The sequence below is a fragment of the Neovison vison genome, chromosome 6, assembly GCF_020171115.1.
Source record: "Neovison vison isolate M4711 chromosome 6, ASM_NN_V1, whole genome shotgun sequence".
NCBI lineage: Eukaryota > Metazoa > Chordata > Mammalia > Carnivora > Mustelidae > Neogale > Neogale vison.
Genome location: NC_058096.1, coordinates 203,711,584 through 203,732,474, shown reverse-complemented (window position 1 = coordinate 203,732,474; position 20,891 = coordinate 203,711,584). Strand labels below are relative to the sequence as shown.

At 56.0% G+C, this 20,891-nt stretch overlaps 1 protein-coding gene across 5 annotated transcripts in view; it reads left to right on the top strand.

Moving 5' to 3' along the window:
- The window catches only part of TEX264 (testis expressed 264, ER-phagy receptor), a 30,823-nt gene extending 11,654 nt beyond the window's left edge, over positions 1-19,169 (top strand). For all 5 annotated transcript variants that reach the window (XM_044253477.1, XM_044253475.1, XM_044253476.1 and 2 more), the window contains 3 exons: positions 1,867-2,088; positions 15,065-15,233; positions 18,582-19,169. In XM_044253477.1, the coding sequence (XP_044109412.1) occupies positions 1,867-2,088; positions 15,065-15,233; positions 18,582-18,874 (684 nt within the window). In that variant the 3' untranslated portion in view covers positions 18,875-19,169. The remainder of the gene's footprint in view (positions 1-1,866; positions 2,089-15,064; positions 15,234-18,581) is intronic.
- Positions 19,170-20,891: the final 1,722 nt, after the last annotated feature.

The following is a 20,891-nucleotide window of genomic DNA, read 5'->3' as shown; positions in this document are numbered from 1 at the left end:
AGAGAGACAGTGAGAGAAAGCATGAGCGAGGAGAAGGTCAGAGGGAGAAGCAGACTCCCCATGGAGCTGGGAGCCTGATGTGGGACTCGATCCCGGGACTCCAGGATCACGCCCTTGAATGTTTCTTTTGTACACGATAAGTCGCTGGGGACTCAGGATCTCCGTAACGCATTGCAGCAGACACCAGGCTTCTCCTGCCTCAAGCCTTGGGTGTGAATGGAGCGGTTGCACCATCTATAGACAAGAGATGGTACTGCGTTTGGCTCCAGCGCCTCTGCCAGGGTAGGGTGGGAGGACTGTCAGGCCAGGGATGTGACTGCTACCAGGTAGAGTTGATGGAGGCAAGAGTTAACAGCGAAACATGTGTCTTTGGTGGGGGGCACCCAGCTACCCTGAAAGACTCCCCAGGAGAGCACTTGAACCTGGAGAATGGGCAGGGAGGAACTACGTGTTGGGAGGTTTGGGTGAATGGGCCAGGGCATGGCTGCAGGCCAGGAGTCACTTATTTGGCCTCTGCTGTAGCTGCTAATAACCAACAGCACTTCCAGTACTTGCCGAGCACCGCACCAGGCCGGGCCCTCAGATGAAGTATCTCATTCAATTTGTCAATTCTGCAAGGAGCTTGAGCTCCAAGAAACCAGGGGACTTACCCAGAGCTACATGATCCACTACTCACTCCCAGTCCTGTGTGTCTCCAGAAGTTGTGGTCCTGACCACTGCACCGTATTGCCTGCCAGTAGAGTCCTGGGCTAGACTTAATGACATAGGATTCAAGGGGGCGGCAAGGGGGCCCTAGCTGCGGAGACCTAGCAGTGACCCCCAGGGACCACATGGAGGTGAGAACCTGGAGTTGGTGCTTAAGTCCCAGGCAAAGTTAGACTCCAAGGACAAAGCTGGGCTGGGCTGAGAAACCCCTAGGGTATTGTTGACAGGGCTTGGCGAGAGGGCAGAAGCAAGAACACATAAAAATGACTTCATGGTGCTGGGAAGGTAGGCCAAGAGAAGCAACTGGAGGTAGAGGGAGTTTGAATTTAAGCATTAGTGGGCCCCAGATAGTGGGAGAAAGGGACCTTCAAGTTGAGGGAAATCCAGGATTGACAGCACATGGTCTCTGATGAGTGTCTTAGATTCAGTATTAGATACCCCTGGGGATATCAGGGCCAGTTGTAAACTCAGGTGGCAGGAGATGAGACAAAGTGAGGCCCCTTGATGCCAGAGTAGAGGTGAGTGCTGGGCCTTGCAGGCCTGGGGCCAGGCCTAGGAAGTGTTAGAGACTCACATGGAACCCCACCCTCTTTGGGTTTATGGGACCCAGGAGAGGGAGGGCAACTAGGGAGGGGAGCAGAGTGCAGTGACCTATAGGTACTGGGAGCCCAGGGAAACTTGAACAGTTCTGGGAACCCAGAACAGCCCAGGGAACCAACAGTCTCTGGCTGAGCCAGGAAGAGACTTGGCAAGTGTGGCAGGGTTTGGGATGGGGCATGGGTTGGAGAGGAGGTCTGGGGGTTCTGGTGATGGTGGCTGGCCCAACCTGAGGGACTGGGAAAGAGGATCTCAGTTTTGTCAGCAACCCAGAGTTCAGTGTGGTTCCGCTTCCGGACCAGTGACCCTCCATAGCACAGGGTCTGGCATATTTGGTAGAGGCATAAATGAAGGGATGGATGAATTCTGCAGCAGGATGCCAGAGGCTGGGGCCACAGATAAGTTCCAGAAGGAAAATACTGTTCTCCATCATGGTATCTGGGGCTGTGGCATGTTGGAGCTCATGGTTCTGCCAGACCTGAGCTGGCACAAAACCCAGGTAGCAAGAGTTCTGAGAGCCTCCTTCCTTTGCCTAGTGCTGACACCCCTGTTCTTCCTCTCCAGGTACCCCCTGAGAAGTGCCGCTGTGCAGTGGGCAGCATTCTGAGTGAGGGTGAGGAGTCTTCCTCCCCTGAGCTCATCCAGCTCTACCAGAAGTTTGGCTTCAATGTGTTCTCCTTCCCAGCACCTAGCCATGTGGTGACAGCCACCTTCCCCTACACCTCCAGCCTGTCCATCTGGCTGGCTACCCGCCGTGTCCATCCTGCCCTGGATGCCTACATCAAGGTGAGAGACAGGCCCAGTGTATGTGTGTGTTGGGGGATAGCCAGTCCTTCAGCTGGGAGATGGGGAGGACTGCTCAGTCTGGGAGGAAAAGTTGCCTTCGGGAAGGCAGCACCCCGGGGCCCCCAGGGAGCAGGCGCCTGTGGAGCTAGGAAGACGGGCAGATGCTGCTGGCATCTATCCCAAATGCCAGAGACTTGTGGGTGCCAGAGCATCTACTAGGAGCATAGGGAGCTTGTTCACAAACGTAGCCTGGTCAGTTCAGCTCTGGCTTGGACCAGAGACATTAGGTCTCAGCCCCTGCCCCAGGCTCAGATGGATGGACAGGTCCACCCTGACCCTTTCCTGCTTGAGGCCCACAGAGCAAGAGCCCTGAGGCTTCCCGTGGGTGGCAGGCCCCAGGTCTTCATGTGTGGTCCTGGGCCTGGCCACTGGATAGGCTTGTGCACCTGCTCCCTGAGCACAGGGCTGGGCAGCAGCAGCCCCTATCTCCTTTGGTTCCTGATCTGGTCAGTGGTCTCTGTGTCCACAGAGATTTTTTAAAAATTTTCCCTGTTGCACATCCCTCCTCCTCCAGAACATTTTGTAAACTTGGATACTTGGGAATGACCCAGTTGGGCTTGAAAGCAATTGTTTATTCATCCATTCAACTTGAGTTTATTGAATGTCTATGTGCCATGTACTGTGATGGACACAGTGTGAAATGTTGGTGTATGAAATACACATTTACAGCAAGTGGTTAGAGACAGGTAATTAGTGTCAGACAAGAGGCACCTGGCTGGCTCAGTTGGTGGAACATGCAACTGTTGATCTGATGTGAGTCCGAACCCCACACTGGGTGTAAAGATAACTTAAAAATAAAATCTTTTAAAAATATATAAAAATAAAAATAGAAAAATAAAATAAAATAAAAATATATAAAAATAAAATCTTTTTTTAAAATGTCAGACAAAAATGAGATACATGCTAGAAAAGAATGGTAAGGAAGGGCAGGGCACCAACTTGGATACAGTGGTCAGGGACAGCCTCTCAGAGGACGTAATCTCTCAGGTGGAACCCTGAAAGAGCCCTTGGAGAAGGGGGTAAGAAGATTCCAGGCAGAGCAGAGTGGGAGCAAGATGGTGGGAAGTCACTGCAGTGTTCCAGCCTGGAAAGTAACACGTGATCTGAGCCTCTTAGCCACACATGTACAAGACAGGAGCTCTCATCCTGCCCAGGGTGGGCCTGGATCCCGGATCCATGGGGCCAGTGGAGGTGCTTATGGGGCTGTCAGGATTTCCACGTGAATGGTGGTGGCTTGAACTGGGGCAGTGGCTGCAGAGATGCCGAAGAAGTGGAAATTTACCATCTATTTTGAAGGTAGAACTGGTGGACTGATGCATGGATTGGAATGGATTGGACTGTGGAGGGGCTGGGAGGGTAACCAGCTCTGGAGACTGTGTAGTGCGGAGCTGCCTGAGAAACAAACAGGAGAAGAAAGGAGGAGTTTTAATTTGGTGGATTCAAAGGAATCTGAGGGCTCTCCAGAGCAGCCTGCGGGAGGGTCCCTGGTGATGGAATGGGAGCTCAGACAGATCTTGGTTAAGTAGGCAAAAAAACTGGTGTCAGGGCTGGGGAATGAATAAATGGGTCACCAGCTGTGGCCTTGGTGGTCAAGGACAGGAAGAGAAGAAACAGGACAGCTGTCGCTGTGGTAGGGCAGAGGCACTGGGAGAATAGAGGTGGAGTTCCTTTGTGAGCTGGACGGTGGCAGCCAGAAGGGTGTTGGGGAGGAGGTGCTTGCCTGGGGGTGAGTTGGGCTGGAGGCTGAGGGCAGGGTGACACAGGAGGTGGGCTCTTGGCTGGTGGTAAGGGCAGGAAGGCAGACATTGGCACCTGAGGCCCATTCAGCGTGTGTCCTAAGGGGGCCTCAACCGTTTCACCCAAGAAAGGTTACTGGGCAGTGTCTCCAGTCCTGTCGCTGCTGTCTTCAACTCAGGGTTGGAGGAGCCCCCCTTGGGAAGAGACTTGCTGGGTACCAGACCTCAGAACAGGACATGTGGCATGTGGTGTGGTGGCGAGCAACTCAGCCACCAAAGCCTTTTCCTGGCTTCAGGGGTTTATTTTTAGACACCTTTGTCCAAATTTCCCGGCCCCTGACAGCTTCACAAGTTGCCTGGTTTTGACGTCACCTCTTTGATGAAAGCCCTTCCTCCTTCTTCCTCCTCCTCCCGTGGGAGCCTGTCAGCTGTGCTCTAGGCTTGATTCTCCTGGGGTGGGGACTGGAGCAGAGGGCTACCATTCTCTTTCCTGCCTTTGATGAGGAAGCTAGGGTACAAGAGAGCAAGGGGCTTCGCCAGAGATGTCCGTCAGGCACACTGCTGTGGGCTTGGCCACCAGCTGGGAGAGTGAGAGAGATGCCAGGCTGCCCACAGCAGAGGCATGGCCCAAGGTGCTCTGATGGTTTCTGGAGGCAGAGGTCATCTCTGCCCCTGTGTTTAGCCTGATCTTGTGTTCTGGGGAGCTTACCACGTGAAACAAAGGGGCTGAGCCTGCAGTGGCCGGGGGTGGGGGTGGCCCTGTGCCTCTCTCAGCCTGGGAAACAGAGAGAGAGAACATAAAGCGCTCTCCCACACCTGCCCTCTTCCCCACTACCCTGGGACCAGAGGAAAGACTCTGCTAATGAGACCGTGGGCTCTTCTGACTCTCCCAGCTCTGACAGCTGGCCGCCTTTAAGTGTGCACGCATGCGCGCGTGTGTGTACCCTTCTTTTTCCTCCACCTCTCTGTCTTCCCTCTGGATCTGAGGCTGGGTCTGCTGTGGAGGTATTTCAAATGGAATGACGGCAGCCATCTGCTTTCTGTCTCAGGAGGCGTGAGGGGTAGGGGAGGCCTGTAGCCCCGATACCAGAAGGATGGGAGAGGGCTTGGCAGGCTTGGCAGGGGGCAGGGGTGAATGATCTCAGAGCTTTGGGTGGGGAAGGTGGAGAGCATCTGCTGTCCTGGTAGTTGCAGACATGCCTGAGACTGGGGCAGGATTGACCTCATGAGACAGAAAGGTCCTGGGGGTCACTGTAAGGAACCCAAAGAGAAACAGTTGTCAGGTTTCTGTGGGGATTCTAGAATGATGTATAGATCCCAGCTTTGTAATTTGTGTTGCAGCCTCTGACTCTCTGGCCAGCCCTCCCCAGCTTGGCAGCCCGGCCAGCTGAGCTGGAAGGGCTAAAACTCTGCCGTTCTTCACATAAACCACTGGGGGGCTCCAGGCAGAGCCATCTGGGACAGTGTCTGTGTGAGGGGATGCCTGGGTACCATGTGACTATCATTTTATGTGGGAGATGCCCCAGCTTTGTCAGGCTGCTCCACCAGAGTCCAAAGAGGTGGCATCCTTGGGCAGGAGGAGATCACCCCCTGAGCCCAGGAAGTGGGATCTGCTGGCAGCTGCAGGAGGGAACTGAGCTTCCTTGAAATTGTAGGAAATGGGACCCAGGCAGGTGTCAGCCCAGAGCAGTAGGCAAAGGCCCCAGAATTCACTGCAGGGTAGAACCAATCTTTTTTTTTTTTTTTTTAAAGATTTTATTTATTTATTTGACAGACAGAGATCACAAGTAGGCAGAGAGGCAGGCAAAGAGAGAGGGGGAAGCAGGCTCCCTGCGGAGCAGAGAGCCCGATGCAGGGCTCGATCCCAGGACCCTGGGAATCATGACCTGAGCCAAAGGCAGAGGCCTTAATCCACTGAGCCACCCAGGCAACCAATCTTAATGAGTGTCCAGGGAAGACTTGGGTTACCTGGAGCAGACCAGGAGAGTGAGAGGTCCGGGGATCCCTTGTGCGTGAGAGGCCCCCGAGCTCAGTTCCTGCCCCACAGCTCTCTATAGCAGTTGGCGCGGAGGTCATTGAGAGTGTTAGACTGCCCAGCCAAGACCCCATACCCGACTTCCTCTCAACAGGATCCCTAATCTTCATAAATCCCCTGCCCCAGGGTCTCTGCTTGCCAGGAGTTCTCAGGGGAGGGTCCTTGTGGTGGTTGGATATCTTCTCCTGAGTTTAGGGAGACACAGGGCATTGCCCATGTGGAAGCTGGTTAGCTGGGAAGGGCGGGCAGGTGGGGTAAGACATTGTCTCTTCCTCCATAGAATGGTAGAGAAGCTGCGGGAAGTAGGGTCCGGGTGGATATAGTGAGCTGGTTGGTTTGGGGCAGTCTTGATGGTAAAGTTCTGGGACAGCTGGGATGGTGAGGTTGTCTCACTAGGGGGTTTAAAATGGGCAAGAGTCCTAGCTCAGAGTTCTCAGACCTCTTTGGGGCAGGAGCCTGGGGCTGTGTTAAGGGGTCTCCGTGGCTTGGCTGCCAGGTGTTAGGGCTTGCACTTGTACCGGTGCTTGCTTCAGCTGGAGTAGCTCTGGCTCACAAGGTCGTGAGCTTTTTGGAGGAGGACATCTGGAATTTAAGTGGTTTGAAACCTCTGTCCTCAGAGAGATACACAGCTGGACAGACGCCCCTCCACGCCTGGCCCGCTGCACTTCTGTTGCAGGTCTTGAGGACACTGGCAGCTGCAGTGTGAGTGGAGCCAGGGGGCAGCAGGGCTCATCCCCTGTGCAGGCAGGGCCAGGCCCCCCAGGAGAAGCCGTTGTTTCTGGGGAGCATGACTGACTGGGAGTTGGACCTGAGGGGAGCCCTGCAGTTCTCCCTGGGCTGGTGGTGACTGAACTCTTGAGTGGTGGGTGACTGGATGGTGTTGTCACAGGGCAGCCAGCTGGGAACTAAGGAGTAGGGGCCTCAGCAAGGCACCTGCGGGAGTGAGTCAGCCTCTTGAGCTGGGGGCATCTGTTGCTTCCTCCCAGCAGCATGGTCAGAGCCTGGGGTCCTGTCCAGTGGCTCAGAATCTTCTGTATGTGCTTCCCCTTAACCTGCCTGGGTAACTTTGAGGGAGTCAGTGGGAGGCGGATTTGAGCCCAGTCTGGGGCTAGAACACCAGTGGGGAGCAACATGACCCTCGCAGTGGGAATCCAGGTGAGGACGCCCCAGTGGGCTGTGAAATCTGGGGTCATCTCTCTCTCCATGCCCATTACCTTGCTGAGCAAACGCGGGAGAGTTCAGAACTTTATTTTTCATAAGGAAGCACCCCCCTGGCAGGACGTCAGCTCAGTTGCTGACCCAACAGTTACTTACTGAGCCCTCTTTTATGCAGCATTGTTCAGGGGATGGGGGAAGCAGCTAGAAGGCAATCACAGGGTCATAATCAAAGCCTACGTTCCAATCATTGTAACAAATGGGGAGATGGAGGTCTGGGGAGGGGAGGTTACCCAAGGTCAATGGATGAAGCAGTGGCTGAGTCCAGACTGGGTGGCCTGGGCTGAGGCCACTACTTGCTTTTTGACACTTTGCCCTGTCCATGAGTGGGGCTGGGCCCAAGGGGTCCAGGACCTGTCATGAACTTGGGATACACTTGTGATGGTCCCCAGGTTGGGCCTGGGATGGTAGTACAGTGGACCAACATTTAAGTGTGACCCTCTGTATATAGGCCTGGTGGGCGTAGTCAGGGCTGAAGCTGCTATTCTCGGAGTCAGCTTAGGGAGCCAGAAGCGAAGGGCAGGAAGGGCCTGGCTATCGTTCGCCCAGCAGGCGCCCATTAAGGGAGACCTTGGCGGTTGCTCTGGGCACAGGAAGCAGCTGTTGCAGGTGCCTTACTGGGGCTCCAGGGCCAGCTCACTTGCCAGTGCTGCCCCCTGCTAATTGGCCTGTCCCAGCTTAGTGAGGAGAGTACTCTCAGCAGTGCCAGGCCCTGGGGCTGAGTGATGGGCCTCCAGAATTCTTTCCTCGCCCATTTCCCCCTGCCACAGAGGTTAGCCATGCCCAGGGAGAGTGGGGGTGGAGGGAATGGATTCACCAGGGAAAGCAAAGTCACCTTTGGAAGACGGTGGCATTTGGGCTCGGCCTTGAAGGAAGGGTAGCATTCTCCAGGTGAAAAGGCAGGTCAGGCAGAGTCACAGATTTGGGTGTGGTTTTTAGGTACCTTGTGGTACCACATCCACTGATGGTGGCTGAGCAATTGAATGACTGCTTCCAGGCTGGGCTTTGGAATAGGACTTTAGCATAGGGAGATGGGGAGGGAGAGCTGGAGGCCATGGAGCTGAGGCTCAGAATGACTCTCTACTCCCAGATGCTCTCAAGCCAAGAGAAGCCCCCCACCTTATCAGGGCTTGGCTTCCCTTACTCCCCTTAGGGAGCTGCCCCTGGATGCTGAGGTGGGGGAGTACCTACAGGAGGCCAGGTCTCTCACTGCCAGTCTAGGACCTGCAACCTGTTCCTCAGTCTCTCTGACTTCACCTCTCCCCACTCCCCTACCTCAGGACTAAAAACACAAAGCCAGCCTTTGCTGGGGCGGGCGTGGGAGCCACCACTCTTGAAATACCAGCTCAGATGTGGTAGCTTGGCAGCCCTGCAGGACCCTGGGGGCTGAGGCTTGCCTGGATGGTACTGTGGGGTGGGGCCGTCACGGATCCTGAGGGAGCCTTCTTCCCCAGGCAGATGGGAATTCCGAGGAAGGATTTTGTTGCTTTTCTCTGGGAAGCTTGGTATTCCAGGAACAAGGGAAGGGGGAGAGATTTTGAGGAGGGGTCTTTTCCTCCAGAGCGGAAAAACTCTGCGCTTTAGCAGAGGCGTCAGATCAGGAGAGGTTAGCTGTCTGGTTATACCAACAGGACACCTAAAGCTCCAGGAGTTGGGCTTTCCCTGGGTAGGGGGGGGGTGCTAAAGCAGAGGGCAGAAATCAGAGGTACCAGTTGGAGATGAGAAATTCAGGGCCGCCTTCTCCTCATCTACCTCCTCTCCTTCACCCTCTCCTCTCCATCCTTCTTTGCCCACCTGTCCTTCCCCTCTGGCACTTCCTGATGCCTCTGGCTCCCAGGTGCTAGGCTTCATGGTTCCATCTGCACTGAGCAGCGTTCCTGCTGTTGGATAATCAATCAGTAGCATTCTCGGTGGCCTGTGAACGGCACGGGGCTCAAGGTCCTTGACTGCACAGATGCTGCAGAGAATGGCTGGGTCTTGGAGAGGGGTGGGCTGTGGAGCCTGCCATGGTAGCAGCAGCATCTGGGAGTCTGTGGCTCCCCTCCCAGATCTGGAAGGGAGAGTGTGGGATCCCAGGCCTGAGCCCCCAAGTCTCCCAGAGGGTACTCACCCTCAGGCTCCCTGTCCCTGGGTCCTGCTCCACAGGGGTCCAAGAAGTCCAGAGTGGGACTGAGCTAAGGTTGGGCCCTTGCGAAGGGAAAGACTGGGCTTGGTGTGAGGTCGGGGGCTTCCGGGTCCAGATAGATACTAGGGTGCTTAAGGGCCTGGGTCCCCTGCACCTGCTTAGAGGGAATCACCCCTGCCCTGCTCCTCAGTGCCCCAGCCCACCCTGGTCTGATGGCTGCCGAGGCCCCCTCTTGAGCTGCCCAGGAAGCCAGGGCCAGGGTGCACAGGAATACGAGCAGAGGTGTAAATTGCATGGCAGGCTGTCAGCTCTGAGGTGAAAATGAAAAGTCTTGAGGCAGTGGTGCCAACAGGCACAGCGCCCTGCTTCCCCAGCCCATTCTCCCTCACACCTTCCCCCTTTTGCCGTCTTCCCCAGCCTCCTGCCCAGGCCTGGCTCCTCTGCCGTCCCCTCCCCTGCCATGGAGTGGGGGCCCTCCACATAGACCTGACCCCAAGAGGGCCCTCATCTTTTGCTTCTCTTACATTTTCTAACTGGCTTACTGGTGCACAGAAAACTGGGCTGTGCTTGTTTGTTAATTTTGCGATCTTAACACTTGTGGTAATTTCTCCAATTGATTCCTTTTGGGTTTTTCAAGTATATAATTATCTTATCTTTCAGTGATGGTGTTTTTATTCACCTTTTCCAGTTTCTCACTTCTTTTGGGATCATCTGTTCCAATCTCTTTATTTTACAGTTGGGAATATTGAAACCCAAGGAGAAGCTACCTATTTGTCAGCAGCGAGGCTCTGGACTCCTGCCCGGGCTCTCTCTGCCACTTCTGCTCCCTCACTTCCCTCTGCAGCAGCCCCATCTCTCTCCTTGTCTCCTTTGCCCATCATTTTCGTAGCTCCGGGCCCTCCTACCAGGGGGAGGGTGCTCACCAGCCCTTCTGCAGGCTCTCCCTGCTGGCACGGCAAGGCCCCCAGAGCCGTCTCCTGCTGTCACCTCCCACCCCACAGACAGGTTTAGGTTCTGGGCCAGAGGCTGTCTGGAGGCCCAGTGGGGATGAGAGGCAGCCAGGGAGAGGGAAGTTGACGGAAGTTCCTGGGCAGAATAATAACAGTGTGCCACATCCTAGCTGCAGTGGCGCCTGCTGTGCCTCCCCCATCACTTTGCACGTGCGATGCAGACCAGTTGCCTGAGGGGCCTCCAGGGTCTGAGCCCCCACTTGCAGGGAGCGCTGTGTACGGGCGGGTGCACGTTGGTGTCTGTGTAATTAAAAATGAGCACGCCTCGCTTCTCCCAGTGAGGACACGCCACCACCTCGGGTGGGATGCAACAGCTGTTTGTGCGCTGTGTGGCAGCCCAGCTGTCCAGCCTGCAGTGGAGGGATGGCTAGGACCGGGCAGCCCAGGGTGAGCAGGGAGGCCCAGGGCCTTTCATGCCAGGAGGCAGGAGGTTAATAAGGGGCCATGATTACATAGAGATGACAGAAAAGAACTCCTCTTTTTCTGGGGCTTAAGTGGAGTTGGGGGATGTAAGACCCAGTCCTTGGCCTGCTCCCATTGCCTCATCCTTTTGGGGATTGGAGGCCACCTGGCTTCGAGCAGACCCAGCCTCTGGGCAGCCTGGGAATGCTTTCCACCTGGACCTGACCTTTTCTGCTCTACAGCCCCTCCCCACCCTTCGCCAAAGCCAGGGCATGGGTTGCTTCGCTCCCAGAAGGGAGTAGTTAAGGTCTTCTCTCTCCCCCCTCCTCCCTTCCCCTGATGTAGTATGAACTCCCCGGGGCAGCACTGTGGGTGTTGTGGGGAAACCTTAGCCATCTGAGCCTCTGCAGGAGCTCTGAGCTATGTGGGCCAAATCTGTGCCCCCCACCCAGGAATGAGTCCAGCCTGAGGTGCGAACAGAATGTGTGGTGTGTTCCCCAGATAGCTGAGGCAGCGGCACCATGGTGGCCTTTGTGTGCCGCTCATTCCCTTGTCTGCCTGCACCCCTGGCGGTGGAGGGGTAAGCCCCTGTCAGTGCAGCAGGGGTATTGGGGGAGGTGCTGCAGACTGAGGTCCCTTGGAAATCCCTGCATTGTGGGTGGTGTTCCAAGTCCCCATCTTGTTTCTGCTGTGGAGAGCAAGACTTGGAGATGTGTCTGAGGGAGTAGAGCTCCTGTATCCCACTTCTAGCAGTCGCTGCTGGCACCGTAGCACGGTGACTTCTTCCTCTTAGGTGGGGAGCATTGTGGATGTCTGCATCTCTCCTTCCTTAGAGAGAGACCTTGTGGTCCCCTTGATTCTGTGCAAGAGTGAGTTGCTCTGGGTTGTGGCTTCATATAGATGGCCAGTAGCTTCAGTGGCCAGAGCAGGTTCCCCTGTCCTGGTGATGCTTCCTGGAGCGTCTGGCTGTCTGGGCTGTGGGAGGGGGTATCCTCGGGGCTGGAAGGATGCCAGGCCCATCCACACCCCTTTCCCCAGCAGTACCAGCCCAGCGTGGCATTGACTTGGTGTCCTTGGCCCTTGGCAGTCTGTTCTCCAAGGGCTCCCTGGGGCTAGCTGAGGGAGAAGCAGCTGGTCTTGCCTTCCTCCAATGATTTTCCAATATTTATCAGCTCATCGACATGAGGCACAGGCCACAGCTCCTGCTGTGTACCGAGGACCTGAGAACTGGCCCATGGTTACCCTCTCTTCCCTTAGAGTCTGTACCTGGCTGGGAGGGAAAGGTCTTGTCCTATGCCTTGTCACTTAGGGACAGGGCTTATGGCTAGTCCTGTCCCTCTGCCCCTGCCCCAGTCCCAGTTGGGCTCATTATTGCTCTGGGGCAGAACAGGGATGGTTGGGGGGCGATCTTGAGGCGAGTCCGCACAGACAGCTATAAACCCCTTTCTTGCCTGTGGGCCTAAGTTGGAGGTTTGCACTTCTGCCTTCTTCCTGCTCCTCTCCTTTGCCCCTGAGTCTGAATTTTGACAGGACCCGGCATGTGTTAAAATGATTCGAGGCTAAGCTGTCAATGAGATTTTTAATTAGCTCCATGCCTCCCTCCACTGGGGAGGGCCTGGGCCCCCAGGTGGTAGGGGTAGGACGAGGCTGGGCTTGGGTGGGAGGCTGCTTCTGCAGGGGCCTGGGGGCAGGCTTGGGCAGCTGGCACTCCCTGTGTGGGATGCTGCAAGGAGGGAGAGCTAGGCAGGGAAGGAAGGGCTGTGTAGCCAGACCAGTTTTCTCTCTCTCCTCTGTCTCCCCTGTTCCTCTGTTCTCCCCAATGGCTTTGAGATGAAGGCGACGGCAAGGATGGAGGATGCAGTTTCCATGGTAACGGGGCTGTCCACAGCCAGGCAACTTCAGAGCCGGGCTCTCCGGAGGGGGCAGCTGTGCAGAGCAGTGACAGAGCTGCCTCCCGCCTGCCAATGAGGGGGCTGGCAGAGCAGGTGGTAAGGGTGGTTGCCTGGTCCTGCCCACCCTGATGCCCAGCCTAGAGGAGAGAGGGAAAAGAGGACTACTCCCTCCTATTATCCCTGTTACTTCCAGAAGGGAAGCTTTAGGAAGGTGGCTTGACTGTTGATAAGGGCTGGGGTAAGGTTCCACTATCCCTGGAATTTCTTGGTGGTCACAGGTTCTGCTTCCTGGGAGCATCCCCAAAGCCAAATGTCTACGGCCCTTGAGAGACAGGCTACCAGATTGATGACCATTTAGCAAATTTCCTCTGGACTATTAAATGCTCAGAGAGGGCATGGGCGTGTTGGTGAAAGCCATGCCCTGATTAGGTTTGGGGGTATTTTTCTACCCTCTAGCTACTGGGGAAGGGCCTGTACCTTCTCCCGGGAACCCCCTGACCCTGGGCTTGGTTACATGGCTCAGTTCACTGAGTGGAGCTCAGGTTTTGCAGATGCTCATTCCCAGGTGCTGGCAGTAGGGAAGCTCCAGAGCCTGGTAGCTCCTGCTTCCTGATATTGTGTTCTTGTTCAGCCTCCCGAGGACCAGGACTGGGTGAGTGTGTGGGCAGCTGGAGAAGCAGAGACAGCTGTCAGTGTGTGCAGAGATGGGAGGATCTGGGCATGTGGATTTGTGAGGTGGGATGAAGAACACCCAGGTTGGCAAACAAAAACAAAAACATAAAAAAACTGGCCTCAAAGTATTAAAAATAGGGGCACCTGGGTGGCTCAATGGGTTGGGCCTCTGCCTTCGGCTCAGGTCATGGTTTCAGGGTCCTGGGATGGAGCCCTGCATCAGGCTCTCTGCTCAGCGGGGAGCCTGCCCCCACCCCTGCCCCCACCTCTCTGACTACTTGAGATCTCTCTATCAAATAAGTAAATAAAATCTTTTTTAAAAAGTTTTTAAAAATAATGACTTTCCTTCACTGATCCTGGGATGTCAGGGTTGGGGTGTCCCTCTCTGTGTTTGAGCACATTGAGACTTCGGGTGCAGGGCCTTGCTTGGGTTACCCATGCGGTCAGGCTAGCTGAGCTGCAGCCAGACTTTGGGCAGGCCACCCACCTCCCTTGTGGGCTCCTAGACATACCCTGTCCCCCAGTGGCTGCTGAACACCCTGACTCATAAGCCTTCAGGCTCACCTTTCTTCTTGTCTTTGCTGGGGGGTTCATTTTGTACCCTTCTCTGCTTTAATTGGAAGGGGTCCTCAGCTCTAATGTTGGGCAGGCAGGTGGACAAGTGGAGTCCTAGAGTGGCTTCTCCCTACCAGGTGCTAAGTCTTTCATTACTGCTAAGTGGAAGGCTCATTTCAGAGCTCGTGGTGAGCGCTGGGCGGGTGCTATAAATAGTTGTGTTGTGAAGGTTGGCGGCTGAGCAGCGACAGGGCAGGGGCCTCACAGTCATCCTAGTGGATAATTGCGCTCCATTGCAGGAAAGGGGGGCAGGCCGGGGAGCAGCATGCTCTTGACCCCTGTCCTGATTGTTCCTGCCTGCCTTGGTGCAGCTCTGGCATGTGTCTGTGCGCCGTTCCATACACACTGGCAGAGGGACACCTCAGGCTCTGTGGCCAGGCAGAGGGGAGTGCCTGTCTCAGGACTCAGGGCCCTATAAACTGGTACTTCAGCCAGATGGGTAATGTCCAGTGCTAGTTCTGCTTGTCCTGCCTACTCCTCTAGCCCAGGATCTACCTCTTCCTCCTTGGCCGAAAGTCTGGGCAGGTGCCAGAGGGCAGGGAACCAAGCACATGTGATAGTCTTGGAGGTTGGCTTAGACTTGAACTAGGAGAAAATGGGAGTGAAAGAAGGGTTTCGCTGGCCTGGAGCCCCTGTCCATGGTCCGTCAGTAATATGTCTCTGAGGGCAGGGGCCGGAGGCCTGAGGGTTAGGGGCCCTGGCCTTTCCTGAGATATCGGGGTCAGTCAACATTGTCCAGGGTGGGGAGGAGGTCACAGCCAGGGGATGCTGAGATGGGAAGTCTAGCAGGTCAGAACTTGGCTTGGCTGGGCTTGGGTGCCTGGGGCCATAGTCCCTGGGGTCCCTGTCCCTGGGGTAGTTGGAAGCTAAGCATCATGACTACTTGAGACTAGTGCTTTCTGGAATAGCCTTTTGGTCAGAGGTATGGATAGGTTGGTTTAGTGGTGCCAGGGGCAGTGCACTTGTCTCAGGGTGTTGTCCCAAGGACTTCTGGGTCCTTAGATCATTGCCTCCTGGAGTTTGGGGCCCTGTCCTTAGGGTGCTCTGTGTGTGCCTCCCTCAGCAGGGGTTTGGTACTTGGGGGAGATTGAGGCAAGAGGCAGAGCCAGCCCTCTGGGAGGGAGTGAACAATAGATAGTTCCTGGGGCCTTTTAGGGGTGGGTGGGTCAGAAGCCCTGTAGTGTTCATTTCACCTTCTGCCACTTTCTGACAAGGAGCGGAAGCTGTGTGCCCACCCTCGGCTGGAGATCTACCAGCAAGACCAGATCTATTTCATGTGCCCACTGGCACGGCAGGGAGACTTCTATGTGCCTGAGGTGAAGGAGACAGAGCGGAAAAGCCGGGGGCCTGCGGAGGCCAGTGACACCCAGATGGATGGCACAGGTATGGAGGGTGGGGCCCTGCGTGGAGCCTGTCCACTGTGGGTGTCCAGACTAAGCTTGGCAGAGGTGGAGGAAGGAGACCTGCCCACCCCACAACCCACATGAGAATTGCCTGTTTCTGGATACGTGGATCCATGCAGATTGGGTTCACACATGTTAGCCCTGGCAATACAGATACAAAGACCCTGCAGATGCAACGAGAAGTACCTTTGGAAACAGATGCTCCTGGGACCCCGGGGGATGGGGCTACTCAGGAAAGGCATCACTTGGGTGGGGCTCATCAGAAAATAAGATTGGCCCTGGATCTGGAAGGTAGAGAGGAGAGAATAGGGTGTTCCCAGTACAGAGCCCTACCCAGAGGCAGCTGCTTTCTCTCTGCTGAAGAACAACCAGAGAGCGTGCCGAAGGGTGCCAGGAGATCAGCCCCTTGCCCCTTACACCAGAGCTAGCCTTCGTCCTCCAGGTCCAGGCCAGCTGGTAATTTGCTGGCTTTCAACCCACCTCCCTGCCAGGCTGTCCCCAGGAGCAAGAGGGCCTGCTAGTAACATCCCAAGGGGCCCAGCCCTAGTCCGTGGTGATGGAGGTCCATCACCTGTGGGAGTGGTACACCCCCGCCAGTGGATAGCTGGGAGGAGAGCGGCTATCCCTCCTTCTGTGGGAGACTTCCTCTGTCCAGCCAATCTTCAATAACCAAGGTCATCCTAGAAAGGCATATGTTGTGGCGGGGGGTAAGGGTACTGAGAGGCAGTCACCACTCCCTAGAGGCCGTGTCCAACACAGTTAACTTCATCTGCTGTTTAATTACCTCCGTGGGGCACTGTTCCCACCCGCCTGGTAATGCCCGGCAGACATTCTTCAGTGCGCCTACTGTGAGCACAAGACATGGCACAAGGTCAGCAGGCCCAGGCAGTCTCTAGGGCAGGAAGGGGGAGTGTCTTGACCTTCTTTCGACCTCCCTCTGCTGTCTACACTCCCGTCCTCAGCCCACCCCCCCAGCTTTCTCCCAAACACTGCCTGCCAGGGGTATTGAAGAACTGCTTGGCACCCGCTACAGCTGGCTGCAGCTGGCTGCAGCGTAGCTCCCACACCCCCAGTGCCTTGGCCTGTCTTCCCCACTAGCCTGCCCACCCACTCCCTGCTGGGCAGGGGGGTCGTGGAGTCTGCCCACCTCTGACAGCATCTGCCCTGACACCCAGGGCAGACTCTGAGTATGTGCCTGCCAGGTGCATGCCATTTGCACAGCAGTGTGTGCGGGGTGCCTGGCTGCCCAGGGCTTGGCCTGCCCCTGACTGCCTCCCCACTGGGGCCCCCGCTTGGGCTAGGAGGTGAAAGGGGGTGATTAGCTGCCTTATGCCTGTTATTACATTGATGTATTATTTAGCTCCAGAGAGGCAATGAATATTTGATCTCCTTGCACTGGCTGTGGGCAGTGGGGGAGGGAGGGACAGGGGTGAAGGTGGCAGCTTCATTCTCTGCCCCGGCAGCCCTAGAGACATAGGTTCTGCCCTTCCTTGCCTGGCCTTTTCTGTCCTGGGACAGGGGCCCAAGACTCTGGAAGTTCTGGTGCAGACCATGGTGGGGCTGGAGGGATGCCACTTCCTTGCCTTGGACTCATTTGCCAGAAGTGTCCACATGTCCCCTCAGGGGCTGGTCTCATCTGAGCATCCTGGGCCCCAACCTAAAGGGCCATCCCTGGACTCCATCCTCTGACCGTTCCTAGCCCTGGAGCTGGGACAGGGAGGAGTCAGCCTCCTGGCAAGCAGGCACGTTCCCATACCCAGGTCCCAAGAGAGCCATTGGGTAGGTGGGCTGGTGGAGCATGACAGTTTAATGGGGCCTGGGAGCCCCATTTCATTTGCTTCTTTCAGGCCTGCAGCCTCTGGAGCACTGATTATCCCCACTGAAGGAGTGAATAAGGGGCTGGAGTCATGCCCTAAAGTCAGAAGGAATCACCCATAACTCAGGATATAGCCCAAGCTCACTCTTAACTGCCTTTATTCTGGGAACCATGACTGGGGCCCCAGCAAGAAGAGGGCCCTGGGCCAGTAGGCTAGCACTTCCAGAGCCTACCTCACCTCTGCCAGTAGACCAAAGGGATATCTTCTTAGGGCCAAGGGAACTGAAGGAGCAGACCCCCAAATTCCCCCACCCTTATCAGTCCCCATCTGAGGCACAGTGGAAGTTCCAGGTCAAGTCCAAAAGCTAAGCAGTTCCCAGCTGCTCCTGGCTCAGGCTTGCATCACCATGGAGACAGGATCTGGGGAAATTGGCCCACCCCTCACCTCTGTGATGTTTGACAGCTGTCCCTCTCCCTCTCACACAGAAGGGGGTGCATATCAGCCTTCTCTCAATCTGGATTCCTACACAGGGGGCCTGAGCTCTTTGTCCCTTCCTTTCCCTACCTCCCTCCCCCAACTGTTGTTAGTACCTCTGATCTGTGGAGGTGAGTTGAGGCGTTGCTCCTGAACAGGGCAAATGAAGTGTCTACTTGCCTGGAGGATGTGTTAGGCGTGGGAGGAACATACTGGGAGGGATCTGGACCCTCAGCCCTGTCTCAGGGCTCTCCAGCTGCCAGCACAGTGCTCTCATGGTCACCTTCTGCTGCTTTGTGGCTCAGGAACCACCAGTAATAGTGGGGATAATTAAGGGCTCTTCTTGGGTGGCCCATCCATAGGGGATGAAAGCCCCTAAAATGCTTTATCCTGGTATCCTCCTTCCTTGCAACTGGTTTCTTTGGACTTCTCTATCCCACTTCTCTCTGCCCTAGCTGCCTCCTCAAACTAGGGCTCAGTGGGGCCAGAGGCTGAGGCCAGCTGCCTTCCTGGATGTGGCTGTTCCTTGGGGAGCCCTGCATGGGGGAGGGGGCAAGAGAGTAGGCCTTCTGGTCCATTCTCCCATCCTCATGCCTTATGGGCACGCTAGCCTTGGACAAACCTTTCTCCAAGCCTGAAATGGGATGTGGAGGAGGGGACATTACTTGAATCTCTTTGTTCTACCCTTAGCTCTCCACCTCAGGGCTGAGTGGTCCTTAATGGACTCTTGGGGGGTTGGCGGGGCAGCAGGCTTTGTGGGAGCACAGGGAGTTGTGAGGCTAATTCAAGGGGAGGGGAGAGGAGTGCACAGCAGGCTGTCCTCTCTCCCTCCATCCCTCCCTTTGCCCTGTCAGTGCAGCTCTGGCCAGGGCAGAGGGCAGAGGGCAGCTGGAATGAGCCTCTTGAGGTAGGGACCACTTTATTACTCATGAGCACACTGTGCATGCTGATTCCCCAGCAAGTGGAGGTTGTCTGTCCTCTCCCCGGAGGAGAGGATGGGGGTCCTAGCTAACGTGTGCTCCCTCTTCTTGGCTCAGGAGCTGATACGACGAGTGACACAAGTTCTGTGAGCCTGGAAGTGGGTCCTGGTAGCCGGGAGACTTCAGCTGCCACACTGTCCCCTGGGGTGAGCAGCCGTGGCTGGGACGACGGTGACACCCGCAGTGAGCACAGCTATAGCGAGTCAGGCGCCAGTGGCTCATCCTTTGAGGAGCTGGACCTGGAAGGCGAGGGACCCCTGGGAGAGCCAAGGCTGAGCCCTGAGGCTGAGCCCCTGGGGACTTCCAAGTGGCCACGGGAACCTAGTACTCCTGAGAAGGGTGAGGAGTAACCCTAGGCCTGCATCCTCCTGGGGTGCATTTGCTAAGGAACTGAGCAGACTCTCCAGCCCTCTTCCTCTTTCACCTCTCAGGCCCAGGCTGGGGCCAGGGGTCCCAGGGGGGACATGATTTCCACTGCCCCAGGCTCTCGCTAAGCCTTCTTACCGCCCTCTCGGCTCCCAGGGCTAAAGGAGCCAAGGACTGTGTTCTGCACCCAGACCCCGGGGCTCCTGCCCCTCTGACGTGTTTTTTCAGATTCACTTTAGAGCTTCCAGGACTCAGAATAAAGCAGATGGTTTTCTCGTTTCCCCTGGACCTGGGCTGTGCATTTGTGTGTGTGTGTGTGTGTGTTCACCTCGAGGAGCCCTGTGCAGATAGACTGGGAGTGGGCAGGAGCACCCCAGCCCAAGGAGAGGAGGAAGTGTGGCAAGGGACTCTGGGCTGAGAGGAGGAAAGGAGTATTGAAGGCCCCCCACTCCCGGCTTTGTGGCCCTGGGTAACAGCTGTTCCTTCATTGAAGCAGCCCCAGAGGCTCCCCCAGGCTGCTGGGAAACAGGCAGAGCAGATCAGGGGAAGTGAGAACCAAGCTTGGGGGGTGCCCTTCAGGGCTTGGGAGTGGGGAGCTCACAGAGCCTGCCTTTGCTTCCAAGAGATGCCTTAGTCTCTGTAGCTCGAGTGTGCCTGCACTCATGCTGGTGTCTGCTTAGCAGGTGAGACCATCCTCACTGTGCCTGCCCATGTCTATGTACCTGTGTGTATACATGCACATACATGCACACGGGCCTTTGGTTCTGTGTGTGTAACCATGGCTGCATCTGCTTGCGCTGGCCCTGGCAAGCTGTACCCCAGCAGGCATTAGGATGTGGTTGGGGCTGGGTATGGCTGCATTCGTGTGGACGGCTGCGTGGTGATGTGCCCAGAATGCTGCTAACTGTGTGGGCCCCTGCTACCAGGGCTGCGAGACTGGCTGGCCAGGAGCGTCACTCTGGGGGCTTTGTCCATACACAGCTATCTGTGTGTAGCTATGTGTCTGTGTACAGTTGTACTGCTCTGTGTTCATGTGTAAGGCTGTGTGCTTTTCTGTGTGTCCACATGTAAAGCTGTAGGTCAGTTCAGCTGTGTGTGTGAGTTTAGCTATCTGTGTGTAGACACGTCCATATGTATGGCTCTGTGTACGGGACTGTGTGTCCATGAATACAGTTGTGTGTCTGCATGTAAATTTATGTGTTACTGCTGCGTCTGTGTGCACAGCTATGTGTGAGGTTGCACATACTTCTGTGTGTGTGGCCGTGTGCGTACGCACAGCTCTGTAAGGCTGGGTGTCTTTGTGCACACAGTTGGGAGTCGTGGCCACATGTCTGGGGGCAGGTCCGGGTGCTGCAACAGGGCTGCTTAGTCCCTTGCTGTGGTCTGCAGAGTGCGCCTCTGGAACTGGTGCTGGTCTAAAGCCCTGAGGTCTTCTGTGAGGCTACCTCAGTGAGAGGGCTGGGGTTGCTGTGCGGCTCCTCTTCCCTCAGCACCCTGCTGCTACCAGCCTCTCTGTTCCAAGGGCCCAGCTCCTCACTCACCGACACCAGGCAGCAGTTGCTTTGAACTAGCCAGAGCTGGAAGACAGTGTATCTGTCTCCAGCCTTGTCTGACAACCCTGAACCCTCATCCTGCTGTCACTTCACCTCGCATTAGCAGTGGGGTTTGGGTTTGTTTGGTTTGGGTGTATTTGTCTGTTTCACAGCTGTGCTTTTCCCAGCACAGTGGGGCATTGGGTTTCTGTGTCTAGGGACAAAGCCTGTCCTTCCTTGGTGATACCTTTCCTCTCTAACTGCGACACGCATATGTAGATGTATGTGCCAGAGGGACCTGGGCTTGGCATGTGCTCATTAGCATGTGTCTGCGCTAGCTTTGCCTCTAGTGACACCTGTGGAAGAAAGGGCAGTGCCTGGGAGCATAGGCAGGGATGGTGTGCGCCTTGGCACCTAGTGTGTGTGCAGGCTCTGGGGCTAAACCCAGGTGCAGGCCCCTCTCCAGACC